The sequence below is a fragment of the Bison bison genome, unplaced genomic scaffold (assembly GCF_000754665.1).
Source record: "Bison bison bison isolate TAMUID 2011002044 unplaced genomic scaffold, Bison_UMD1.0 scf7180017864341, whole genome shotgun sequence".
In the NCBI taxonomy this organism is placed as follows: domain Eukaryota; kingdom Metazoa; phylum Chordata; class Mammalia; order Artiodactyla; family Bovidae; genus Bison; species Bison bison.
Genome location: NW_011494913.1, coordinates 4,974,002 through 4,987,978, shown reverse-complemented (window position 1 = coordinate 4,987,978; position 13,977 = coordinate 4,974,002). Strand labels below are relative to the sequence as shown.

General features: G+C 45.4%; 1 protein-coding gene across 1 annotated transcript in view; it reads left to right on the top strand.

Annotated features, from left to right (window-relative positions):
* The window catches only part of FRMPD2 (FERM and PDZ domain containing 2), a 95,610-nt gene that overhangs the window by 47,915 nt on the left and 33,718 nt on the right, over positions 1 to 13,977 (top strand). The window contains exons 13-14 of the mRNA XM_010854407.1: positions 5,422 to 5,577; positions 10,335 to 10,520. Coding sequence (XP_010852709.1) covers positions 5,422 to 5,577; positions 10,335 to 10,520 — 342 coding nt within the window. The remainder of the gene's footprint in view (positions 1 to 5,421; positions 5,578 to 10,334; positions 10,521 to 13,977) is intronic.

Below are 13,977 nucleotides of genomic sequence, written 5' to 3'. Positions count from 1 at the left end.
ATCCATCAAGTGTTCTGTGCTCGGCTCTGGCGGATACAAAAATGAACAGGTCAAGTTTATACATTGTAAGGTAGTTCTAACCTAAAGTCTTGCCTACAACCAGTAATGTACTAATTTATTGGGCTCATCATCACTGGCTTTCAGATGTTTTGTGCCATGACCCCAATTAAAAAAAAAAGACAAACATTATAACTCAACCTGTACACATGTGTCCATGTAACAGAAGTGAGGCAAAAGTTTAGGAAATAAGATGCACTTATGTGATACACACTGGTATTTCCTATTATAGTCTAGTTAATTTATAAGTGCTGGTTATGAAGCACTCACAGGTCACCCATGGATTACAGGCAGCTGTTTGAAAACCATTTTTCAGGCTTCACCAATATCTCGCTCTCTTCCCAGCACATCTTCAGAAGTTGCCTCTATGTCTGGAGCCGTCTAAGTCCCTCTTTATCCCCTTGCATTTTTCACCGTCTGGTATGGAGTATCCATTTCCTTATCAGTCTTGCTGTCAGTCTCTCCATTAGAATGGAATCCACCAGACGGTAAAGATTTTGTTTGTTTTGTTCTGCTGTTTCCCTCACGCCAAAGCAGAGCCTCAAACATGGGGAGTTTGCTCAAGACCAGCTGATCTGAGGAGTGGGTGGATGAACTGAGTACAGGCTCTTGGCTGGATAACACTGTGGATAAAGTCATCCGTCAGGAAAGTCAGCACCTTGCTTGTCAGGGAAATGTAGTTCAGTTCCCAACACCCAGCCTTCTCTGACCCTCACTTTCCTGCTCCCACTTCATCTACAGGGACTGAGACCTCACTTTCCTGTCTTGGCACGTCCCCACCCTACCTCCTGCCTGGGCAGGCAGTCTCCCAGGGCCAGCCTAGCCCACATAGCCCCTCCCTCCCCCTTTGGCAAAACTCCAGGCCTGTCACTGCTTGGAGCCCCTTCATGTCTCCTCGCTTCTAGAGCTGGAGTCCCATCCACGCCTGGGCCGGCTCACTCCTGCCCGTGTGCTGCTACTTTGAGGGGGTCTTGGGAGGAGAACAGCCCAGGCACATGGAGGGTGCTGTAAGCCACGGGCGCCCTGGCGACAGTCACCATCCTTGCTGCAGCCTCCAGTCCAGCCCTGTGATGGCTCCTACAGACAGGGAAGTGTGGCCTCCCGGGGCAGTGTTGGGCTGACCTTAGCAGGCTCTATAGATTGAAGGAGTTTGTGAGTCAGACGGAATGAGATCCAAACCCTGCCTCTTTTGTTAAGTAGCCACGTGGCATTAGACATTATTTCTCTGTCTCAGCTCTTTATCTGCAAAATGGAAATAGGAGATAACAGTAGGTCAGAACCACTGCAAGCGTGGAAGGTGGTGATGTATGCTGAGGCCCCGCGACACAGCTGCTCTTTGCAAGTTTTCCTGCCCTGCCCCGGACTCAGGAGCGCTCTGCTGGAGATTTCCTGCCCCGCCCTGGACCCAGGAGCGCTCTGCTGGAGAACAAAGACCAGCTTTCAGTCTGTGGATTCAGACATACAGTTTCAACCTGATGCCCTGGATCTAACCCTGAGAGTTGACAGAAACAGTAGGCCAGGTCCACCGAAGGCAGCTGGGAGCACACAGGCCCAGACCCTCCCACACGTTCTGCAATCCGGGCCCAGACCTCACCCTGGGCACCCCATTCTGGTGCCCCTTGCGCCCATCAGCTGCCCGGCTTCTGACTGGCCTCACCTAGTTTCTGCCTCAGCCTGGATCTCACCCTTCACCTTCAGCTCCTGCTTGAGATCCTGTCTCACCACCTCTGCTTCTGCTCTGGCCACCGGTGTGGTTCCAAGGTATTCTCTGCTGCCCCCATGTGGCCCCTAAAGGCGGACCTTTTCCCTTTCTTGCACGCCCGTGTGCATGCATGCGTGTGTGTGAAAGTAACAGATTACACATACCCGTTCATTTGGGCATCTACTCGCTCAACCCTAATTTATGGAGGGCTTGCTCCTTGCTTGCATCATCTAAGCCTGTGTCAACCCTGCAAAGCTGGTGTTATTTCCGTTGCATTTTATTTAAAATTTTTTTTTAAATAATTTTATTTAATTGTTTGTTTTTGGCTTTCCTGAGTCTTAGCTGCCGTGCAGGCTTTTCTCTCGTTGTGGTGAGTGGGGGTTACTCTCTAGCGCACAGGTTTCTCACTGTGGAGGCTTTTCTTGATGCAAGTCACGGGCTCTAGGGCACGAGGGCTTCAGTGGTTTGGGCGTGTGGCCTCAGCAGTGGTGGCCCCCGGGGTCTAGAGCACAGGCTCAGTCATTGCAGTGCTCGAGCTTGGTTGCTCCGAGGCACGTGGGATCTTCCTGGATCAGGGAACGAAAGTGTGTCTTGGGCACTGGCAGGCAGATTGAAGAATTGTGCCTCTGTGAGGTTAGGTAAGCTAGTGAGAGCACAGTTGGGACTCATTTCTAGGGCCCTGCTATCCTATGTGCCAGCACTGCGGTGGGCATGTCAAAGGGCATAAGGAGGTCTCAGAGTGCAGGCCTCTCCCTACATCTGGGTCACTGAGTGAGCAGGAGGAGGGGGCTGGCCCGTCCGGAGCTGCAAGGATTTCACGGCAGCCTTAGTTAATGGGCCTCGAGGCTGGGCAGCGCTGCCAGTCAGATCCAGGAAGGAACCTCGTGTGCCCTTCTAAGGGGTGGATATTTTGTCTAATAAATGGTTCTGGTGCCGGGGGAAAAAACATGATTTGGAAACCACTGCAGTGAAAGACTGGAGGCGCTGATGAATTGTAAGCTGGGAAGTAAGTAACATGATTACATTTGCATTTTAAAAAGGGAGACAAAGACAGTTTGGTACAAAAATAAATCTCCTTAATCACATCATTGCAGCAGAACAAATTTCCTCTGGGTGCCTTCTCCTCCAGCCTTTGATCACACACGGGATTTTATGCAGTTGTAAATGTTGCCACATTTGATTTGCATTCTGCTTTCTCACTCAGTAGTATGTCTTCCCTTGGCCTTCCTAATGAGCTTTTGGGATAACCACGTGGCGTGCCTCACTAGGGCCGGAACTTGGCTTTCTTGTTTTCTCGCTCGTGGGCGTCACCTAGAGGCTCCATGGAAGTGCGCATAACCACTACTATTATTGTTCCAGTCGCTTCTAATTTTCCTTTTTAAAATAAATGACAAAGAAAGAAATACTGATGCTGGAGCTCTTTTAGTTTCATGCTGACTTCTGTTGATCTGACTTCTTTAGTTCTAGCAAAAGGATGCTGGGTCAAAGGTCCTACATTTTAAAAAAATGTTTAATGTCCTAAACAATTTTAAAAAATGCTTGATAGACTTCTGTTTTAGAACAGTTTGAGGTTCTTAGCACAATTGGGTGGAAGATGCAGAGATTCCCTACGTGCCCTTTGGCCCCACATACGCTTCCCCCACTCCCATCGTCTCCTTCTATCAATTCCAATTTATTGCAGCTGATAAGCCTACGCACTGATGTATCCTTATCCTCCGGAGTTCACAGTTACTATTAGAGTTCGCTCTTAGTGTTGTACATTCTCTACGTTTGAACAAATTGATAATGACAGATATCTACTCTTACAGAATCATACAGAATAGTGGTTTTTTTTTTTTGGCCACACCACGTGGCTTACAGTGTCTTAGATCCCCTACCAGGGACTGAACCTGGCCCTGGCAGTGGCCTAACCACCGGACCACCAGGGAATTCCCCAGAGTACTTTCATTGCCTTGAAACTCCTCCGTGCTCCCCCCCCTCCTCCCCTACCCCTGGCAACTGCTGATCTTTTCACAGTCTCTATAGTCCTGCCATTTCCAAAATGTCATAGAGTTGGGATCATACAGTACATAGCCTTTTCAAACTGGCTTCTTTCACTTAGTAATATGCATGTAGGTTTCCTCCATGTCTTTTCAGCTTGATAACTTATTTTTTTAGTGCTGAATAATATTCCATTGTCTGGATGTTCCAGAGTTTATTTATTCACTCACCAACTGAAGGACCTCTTTTGCTTGAGTTTTGGCAGCTGTGAATAAAGCTGCTGTGAACACCCATGTGCCGATTTCTGTGTGGACGCGCGTTTCCAGCTCCTTTGGGTAAATACCAAAGAGGTGATTGCTGGATCATATGGCACAAATGTGTTTAGTTCCATAAAAAATTGAAGAACTGTCTTCCCAAAGAGGTTTAACCATCTTGTACTCCCACCAGTAACTGAATGACTTCCGGCTCTTCCACATTTTGCCAGCATTTGGTGTCAGTTTCTGGGTAGGGGCCATTCTAACAGCATTCTGAACGCTTTTTTGTGTACTGGATTACCAAGCAATTTCTTCCTCTGAGCTGAGCTCAGAACTGGCATGGGCCAGCCCTAGGTTGGAGGATTCTGTCTCCAGCCACATGGGGACTCCTGTGCCAGACCAGGAACATGGGGATGTAGTGGATGCTGTGCCGTTCCTGGCAGACCCCCTCATCAGACCAATGTGCCCATTCCCAGCCCCGAAAAGGCCAGATGCTCCCAGTTTCCAGTTGCCTCCCTCATGGACAGTTGCCCTCAGCTTGCGTCTTGCCCAAGATTAGGCTGGTATTGGCTTCCTGAGACTAGGATGGACTAATTCAGGAACACCAGGGAAGGGTCAGCTTCTCTATCTGCCAAGCTCTACGTTCCTCACTCCTTCCTGTGAACCTTGAGACCACTCCTCCAAAATGTCTGTGTACCTCTCTGTGCCCCAGAGTCTGTACCAGGGAACTCAGTATTGCAAAGTGAGTGATGGCGAGCCACAGTGTTAGCAGGGCTGCAGCCTCAGGTTTCCAGAAGAGTCGGCGCCGAAGGCTCAGGCCTGTGCTGTTGGTGCCAGATCTTCTCTTGTTTGGGGGACGCTTCTTGATCACTTTGTTGTGAAGAGATGGTGCCATAGACAAGCCTCCCTTGAGAGAAGGGGAAGTGTGCTGGTAGCGCATGCAGATAGAAGTGCTGAGTGAATATATAGGAACACAGCTTTAGAGCCAGGGTTTCACTGTGCCATTGGGGAAGTGGCGTGACATTGTGGAACGGGCGAGGGCTTTGTTTCTGTCACTTCCAAATGGTGTGAACTTAGTTCTGTTAAATGACTTTCTTTCTTGTTCATTTGGCTCATGTTGGCAATGACAATAATAATACTGTCCTCTTACGATTACCTGGAGGATAGAAAGAGCTAGTATGTTCTGGGGACCTCCTGGCATACAGAAGGGGGTCAAAAACAGGTGGCTTCTTTCCCCTTTCCCTTCTGTTTCTGTTACGTGGTTTGGCTCAATCTCTACTATGGTAGAATATGATATCCAGTGGGCACTTCAAAAGAGCATCTTTTCCCGGGGCCCCTAACTGAGTTGCGACTGCAGACAGGCTTCTGTTCTGCTCAGTCTTATAGAAGCTGTCTTGGCTGTGTCCCTTTTCTTCTGCATCTTTCCAGCAGGTAGAGAACAAAGCCTATTTTCGAGTTGAAGATTATATCCCTGCAAGTCTCATTGAGAGGATGACGGCTCTCCGGGTCCAAGTCGAAGTCTCAGAGATGCATCGTCTGAGCCCCATGCTTTGGGGAGAGGATGCTGAGTTGGAGTTCTTGAGGGTGAGGCCTTTGGACTCTTGAGGGGGCACGTAGTCAGCAATACCCTCCAGAGATTTCCCTGGTGCTGGGTGTGCTCAGAGCCACAGGGAGGTACAAGCACAGGGCTCGAGACTTTTGGAAGTAGATGGCATTGGAAATGATCCCCCAAATGAGCAGGATTTACTGGGCCAGAGTGGGCATGGCAGGCCCTTTCTTCAACCTTGGAGCTCACACTGTCAATATTCTGTGAGTGGGGGCAGGCCACATTTCTTGTAGAGACATTTTTGACATCTGAAGAGCAAACTTGAGTGTGAGCCAAAAGCGAAGTCTCTTATGTTGGTGCACAGAGCCTCCAATGCACAGCTTTTGCTCAGTTCACAACTTAACACCCGGAGTGGACCAGGCACTACAGGAAACAGACAGGAAGGACGTGCTTTCTGCCTCTGGGGAGTTTAAGTTTTGCAGAGAGGACAGAAGGGGACCCAGAGGCTTGCAGCACTGTGAGAGCTGATAGCTGCCCAGTGAGAACAGAAACAGTACCAGTTACTCTGCTTCAGGACGGGAGGGGCTGGCCGCTCTGCCGGTGCAGATAGAGCTGGGGCTGGGGGAGAGACATGTGGGAGGAGGCCCCCGAGCATCCCCAGGGTGATGTCCCTGGTGGGGCTTCTAGAGTTGGGGAGCAGTTTAAAAAGGGAACTCCAGGGCTTTTATATTTCTTTTTACAATGTCTCCTGAGACAAAAATATTCTGTGTTTTCTAGCTTTTGATAGAGATAGTCTTTTGAAAGCAGAACTGCTGAGGTGAGGGCTATATTTTTTTTGGTCAGTCACTTAGAACTTTCTGCAGCACTTAGTACAGTATAAACACTTGAGTGTTTCGTTTGAGCAGCTCTGGGAGAAAGGCGCTCAGTGTGTTCCCTAATCCAGCCTTTGTTCCGGTTCCTTGCTAAGTGGATGCAGCATTCCCTTGACAATGAACAAGTGAGGACTTCAAAGCCATGAGCACACCTCTGGTGGAGAGAGGGTGCAGGACCACAGAGCCAGCAGAGAAGCCAAGGATTTGGGTCTGCAGGCCTCTTCGCAGCCCTGGCTTAGTGTGCCTGGCTCGTTGTGTCCCTTCTTCCTCTCATTGAAGGATGACCAGTAGTTGTAAAGGAAGCCACCAACTCAAGGAAAAATGTGGAAACTTTTTTGGGGGATATCGTTTTCAAATTAGTTGATTTACAATACTTCATTAATTTCAAGTATATACAGCAAAGTGAGATATATATATATATAAATGACAACCCACTCCAGTATCCTTGCCGGGATAATCCCATGGACAGAGGAGCCTGGTGGGCTACAGTCCATGGGCTTGCAAAGAGTCAGACATGTCTCAGCGACTAACATACACACACACACGCACACACACACACACACACACGCAAATAGGCTTCCCTCATGCCTCAGACAGTAAAGAATCCGTCTGCAGTGCAGGAGACCTGGGTTGGATCCTGGGATCACAAAGATCCTCTGGAGAAGGGAATGGGTATCCACCCCTGTATACTAGCCTGGAGAATTTCATGGACAGAGAAGCCTGTCGGGCTACAGTCCATGGGGTTGCAGTCAGACACAACTGAGTGAATGCACATTCACTTTTCACTTCATTCTTCCCCAATGAGACAACACGATCCATTTGTATGTGTTCATCCTTCCCTCTTTTGTCTGTGCATTCACATGTGTACATGCACTTATGTTTAAAACTGGATTTATATTATATAGTCAGTTTTGTGGGCTGTTTTTAAATCTCATCTCACTATTGAAACTTTCTTTTGAATCAACACATGAGGTACCCCAAATTTTTTCTCAGTATCCTGTTATTTGGCACATAAATTATTGTAAATATGGGACTATTTTAAACAACACTGAGATTCATATTTTTTTCTGCATTTGTCTTTAGCTGCATTTCTGCTTAATTTCTTAAGGATAGACTCTCATGAGTAGAATCACAGGGTCAAAGGTTAGAAACATTTTATACAATGTTGGCATATACTGCTGACAGTCTACATCACAGACATCTCTGTTCATTTCTTGTCCCTTCTTCCAGGTTGTAAATGTCCAGAGGGCCTTGGATCCCCAGAACTCAGCACAGAGACCAGTTACTCCAATAAACATTTCCTGGATTATTTAATTATAGCTCCTGGTGACTCCCTTTTCCATTATCAGATGACACCTATTGGCCTGCACTTCACTGATGACTAATGCTGCTGGTTCATCAGATTTGGCGAGAGTCCAGTTTGGGTACTGCTGCTGGCAAGATTCACACCTATATTAGCATATTAATCTCAGAACAACTTGTTCAAGATTAACTTGGTGTTTTCCAAACTTCTTCAACCATGGAGCCATTTTTCCACATAACTAGGGATTGCCATATGCTGTTAAAATATTTTCTTTTTGTTGTTGAAGTCATACTGATTGTACCTTGTATTTTTTCCCACTTAGCATTATAACCTATGCATTCCCCAGACAAATACAAATGCTTTGTAAATATCCCTTGCAAAGCTTGCCCAATAATCCCTTTTAAGGTGGTACCTTTGTGTTTAGTTGTTCAGTCATGTACTACTCTTTGTGACCCTCTGGACCAGATTCCTCCATCCAAGGGATTTTCTGAGCAAGAATACTGGAGTGGGTTGCCATTTCCTTCTCCAGGGGATCTTCCAGACCCAGGGATCAAACTGATATCTCTTGCGTCTCCTACACTGCAGGCAGATTCTTTACCTCTGAGCCACCAGCTTCCCTTACCTTTAGGTGATACCTTTTAGGTAGGACCCTATAGGTGGTGGTTTAGTCACTAAGTCGTGTCTGACTCTTGCAACCCCACGGACTGTAACTAGCTAGCCAGGCTCCTCTGCTTTTGGGATTCTCCAGGCAAGAATACTGGAGTGGGTTGCCATTTCCCTCTCCAAGTACTCTATAAGGCGGGGCCTTTAGGAACATTTATTGCAAGGAACTAGTTTTCTCAACCCAACTCTGGAAGTCTGCACCAAACATCACTCTGATCAAAGGGTTTTGATCTTGGTCATTTGGTATATTTTCTTAGGACAGATTCCCGGAAGTGCAATGATAGGTCAAAGAAGGGCAGGCCTAGGAAGATAAAGGTTTTCTACAAACGAGAAGCAGGTGAAAGAGACCGGATGAGGAAGTCTGTCCCAGGAAAGCCCCGTAGGGTCCTGCTCTGTTACAGAACAGCACTGAACCATTTTAAAAATGTTGTGGGTCCAAGTACTTCAATATCATATCCCTTTCTATATAATTAAAAAATTAAAAATTAAAATCAAAACTAAACAATTTAAAAAATAAAAGAAAGTCTAATAGAGGCTATTCTATTGATGAATAGAATCTTCTACTGATGATGAATATTCGATAGAATTCTATTCTATCGAATATTCTATTATTCTATTGATTCTATTCTAATGATGACTATTTTAGTGCTTTAATTTTTTTTTTAGAAATATCACATCAAATTCTTTAAAAGAATTTATGCAGTTGTTTTGGGTTGGCCCTGCTTTGTCGTACTTTAGGCACATGCTCAGTCTGGCCATTGGACATTTCAGCACTGATGTCTGGTAATACTGTTTTAGACGATGACGATGACAGTGACGATGACAGGCTCTTTCCAAAGCTGAAAGAAACAGCGAGATTCTGGCTGCAGAAATGTAATCAAGATCATGCAAAAGGCTATAGGTTTTGTAGGCAGTGTGACCTATCTGCACAGATTACTTATCAGTACAGGGAGAAAAGACAGAAAAGGGCTCGAGAAAGGAGCTCTCCAAAGCCATAATTTGTCCTCAGTTTTGTGAGGATGAGAGAGATTGGGCAGGATTTTGTCCCCTCTGCTCTGGGGTAGGATGAGCACCGGATTTCACCCCTGAAACCCTTCTGAGAGAGTTTCAAATGTGTGGAGAGCACATGTACACATTCTTAGCCCACTTGCCTTGAGCCTAGGTGCATCAGTCTTCTAGTAAGAACTGGAGTCTACCAGGTGAGGATGAAGATGGCAGAGACCAGAACAGAGACATGATTACCATTCAGACATAAAAAAAGAATATCTGGATTAGGTTTACACACCAGTCTCTGAAGATTTTGGTTAGCCTGCTGCAGTTCCCAGCTCTGACTGACCCTCAGGTTCCTGACAAAATTCTGTCTCCTAAACTGGAAAACTGAAGACAGATCTTGGACTGTGGGGACCCCACCCAATCACTGCCACATGCTGAGAAATGCCAGTGATTGCTCCTTTTTTCTGCAGGATGTTATCTTGTTTTAATAGTGCTGCTGATCATTTGGAAGGCTGCTTTCTGTGCCTGGGCCTCAGTTTTTCCCCCTGTAAAATGAAGGGGTTGTATCAGTAGTACTGCAGTAGGCTTTAGAAAAAGAAATCCCTGTGAGATGATTCAGAAGAGTCTGAATTCTACAACCTTGTTCAGGATATTATTATTTTCTGGTATCCTTTTCATAATTAATATCAGTGTTCCTAGCGTCTCAAGGTACTTCATTAGGGAAGGATTCCTTCATTCTATTAATAAAATATAACAACACCATCATATTAGAGGTGCAGAGAAATGCTGTAGTAAGGAGATATGTGTAGCTTAGTGTTTCCGAAACTTATTTGGCAATCTTACTCTTTTTTTCAGAACATCTGTTAAGGTTTTGTTTTTTTTTTTTCCTCATGGAATGGTTTGAAATCCATTATTTTAGACCAGTGTGCCTGTTTCTTCTTAATTGGCCTTGTTCTCATTCTAGGTCGCTCAGCAGCTCCCGGAATATGGTGTGCTGGTGTACCAAGTTCTTCCAGAGAAGACACGGCTGGAAGGGGAAATGGCTCTGGGGATCTGTGCCAAGGGTGTTATCGTATACGAAGTGAGAAACAACAGCCGAATTGCAACTTTACGGTTCCAGTGGAGAGAAATTGAAAAGATTTTGGCTTATGTGAGTGTCACTCAGTTGATATGACCCCGGCTTTGTTTTCCTTTGATCTCTTACCCCTTTAAAGGAACAATAGGTCAGATGATCTTCTCCTAAGAAGTTAAGCTCACAGCCTGTCAGCTAACCTGTACTCCGTTGACTATGGCATGTTTGGGAGAAGTCTACCAGGGGATTTGAGTCCCCTGGAGGCCACTTCTTCTGCCATCCTTCACCCAGGCCCCTGTCACCTCCACTGGCAGCCACTAGCCTAAAGGACTACACCTTCCCTCTGGGTGAAGTTCTTTTAGTTTGGGGAATCTATTGATTTTGGGAGTGGCAAGGTTGGGAGTGGCAGATGGGGAAGGAGAGTTTGAAGTAGGTGCAATGGAGTCTGCATGCTTTTGAAACATTTTCCTTTTATTTTAATTTTCCCTTTGCACACATAGTGGGGAGGCATCTGGCCTGTCTCCCATGGACTACAGATGTGAAAACATTTGTCAGTCATTAAAAAAAAATTACAGTAATAACACACCTATTAAATGTACAGTGTTTGAAATAACATTTGAACATCATTTATTTGAATTTAGTTACAATTAATTTTCACACTGCTCATGGGGTTCTCAAGGCAAGAATACTGAAGTGGTTTGACCTTCTCTTCGCCAGTGGACCATGTTTTGTCAGAATTCTCCCCAATGACCTGTCCATCTTGGGTGGCCCTACACAGCATGGCTCATAGTTTCATTGAGCTAGACAAGGCTGTGGTCCATGTGATAAGTTTGGTTAGTTTTATGTGATCGTGGTTTTCATTCTGTCTGTCCTCTGATGGAGAAGGATAAGAGGCTTATGGAAGCTTCCTGATGGGAGAGCCTGACTGAGGGGGAAACTGGGTCTTGTTCTGATGGGCAGGGCCATGTTCAGTAAATCTTTAATCCAATTTTCTGTTGATGGGCGCGGCTGTGTTCCCTGCCTGTTGCTTGACCTGAGGCCAAACGATGGTGGAGGTAATAAGGACAGTGGCGACCTCCTTCAAAAGGTCCCGTGATGCACTGCTGCACTCGGGGCCTTCCAAATGCAGCCTGAAGCAGCTGGCCCTGAAGCGGGCCACTGACGACCCACTCCTCTGCTGGAGACTCCTGGACACTCATGGCCATGTCTGGGTTAGTTTCTTGTGGGGTCACTGCTCCTTTCTCCTGGGTCCTGGTGCACACAAGGTTTTGTTTGTGCCCTCCAAGACTCTGTTTTCCCAGTCCTGTGTAAGTTCTGGTGGTTCTATGGTGGGGTTAATGGTGACCTCCTCCAAGAGGGCTTATGCCATACCCAGGTCTGCTGCACCCAGAGCCCCTGCAGCAGGCCACTGCTGACCTGCACTTCCACAGGTCAGTTTTCATTCCAATCCCAAAGAAAGGCAATGCCAAAGAATGCTCAAACTACCGCACAATTGCACTCATCTCACATGCTAGTAAAGTAGTGCTCATAATTCTTTAAGCCAGGCTTCAACAGAACGTGAACCATGAACTTCCAGATGTTCAAGGTGGATTTAGAAAAGGCAGAGGAACCAGAGATCAAATTGCCAACCTCTGCTGGATCATCAAAAAAGCAAGAGAGTTCCAGAAAAACATCTACTTTTGCTTTATTGACTATGTCAAATTCTTTGACTGTGTGGATCACAACAAACTGTGGAAAATTCTTAAAGAGATGGGAATACCAGACCACCTGACCTGCGTCTTGAGAAATCTGTATTCAGGACAGGAAGCAACAGTTAGAACTGGACATGGAACAACAGACTGGTTCCAAATAGGGAAAGTAGTATATCAAAGTTGTATATTGTCACCCTGCTTATTTAACTTATATGCAGAGTACATCATGTGAAATGTCAGGCTGGGCGAAGCACAAGCTGGAATCAAGATTGCTGGAAGAAATATCAATAACCTCAGCTATGCAGATGACACCATCCTTATGGCAGAAAGCAAATAACTAAAGAGCTTCTTGATGAAAAAGTAGGCTTAAAGCTCAACATTCAGAAAACTAAGATCATGGCATCTGGTCCCATCACTTCATGGGAAATAGATGGGGAAACAGTGGAAACAGTGACAGACTTTATTTCTTGGGCTCCAAAATCACTACAGATGGTGACTGCAGCCATGAAATTAAAAGACCCTTGCTCCTTGGAAGAAAAGTTATGACCAACCTAGACAGCATATTAAAAAGCAGAGGCACTACTTTGCCAACAAAGGTCTGTCTAGTCAAGCCTATGGTTTTTTCAGTGGTCGTGTATGGATATGAGAGTTGGACTATAAAGAAAGCTGAGCACTGAAGAATTGATGCTTTTGAACTGTGGTGTTGGAGAAGACTCTTGAGAGTCCCTTGGACTGTGAGGAGATCCAACCAGTCCATCCTAAAGGAAATCAGTTCTGAATGTTCACTGGAAGGACTGATGCTAAAGCTGAAACTCCAATACTTTGGCTACCTGATGTGAAGAGCTGACTCACAATGAGGGCTTCCTTGGCGGCTCAGATGATAAACAATCTGCCTGCAATGCAGGAGACCAGGCTTTGATCCCTGGGTGAGGAAGATCCTCTGAAGAAGGGAATGGCTACCCATTCCGGTTTTATTTCCTGGAGAATTTCATGGACAGAGGAGACTGGCAGGCCACAGTGGGGTCGTGATTATTGAATATTCAATACTGTTATTACTTCCTATTTTCTCTATCTCATATTTGATTGTTCAAAATTCTCAATTCTCAGTGTAATTTCTTTTAAAACATTTGTAGAAGTGCAGACAACCTACCAAGTAATTTTGAAAACTAGAATTTTTGAAGCCATAAATTTAACAGCCCCCTGAAGTATTTTATATTTAAGTTGGTTTAACTTTTACAGATATTTGTTTTCCCCGTGACCACAAAGAATTTCTTGTTTAAAGCTGGAAAGTCATCTGGTTCACAAAACAAAATTTGTAGCTTAAAAACACCCAGTCACTAATTAGGATTTCCATGTTCTGATGACCAGTCTCTTCCTCAACATAAATATCCTTTTTTATGGAAAAGTCATCATGGGAAGTAACATCACCAGCTGCTTGCCACAAACCCAGCATCTTACACAGAAAATGACTTGAGCTCTTCATGCTACGACTTAGGAAGCTAGTTTCAAATTAGCTTAATTACTAGAGGAAGCCAGAATGCTTCAGACAATTGCTAACATGTTTTGTCATCCTAAAGAGAGGTAGCCAAGGAAATAGGAAAAAAATGCCATTTTTACAATGAATATGATTTGTAGGTACATTGGCAGCCCGCCTGTGACAGAGACATCAATTCAGAAGATTATTCAATCACGAAAGCATTCATTGTGAAATAATGAACTTACCCATGCTAATAACTGTTCTTGGATATTAATAGTAGTTAAAAATGTCTGGAGAGAAATGCGCGAAGCCTGGGAGGATATAGCATTTGTAGGGCTCTCTTTAAAAACAAGGATGCAAATTTCCA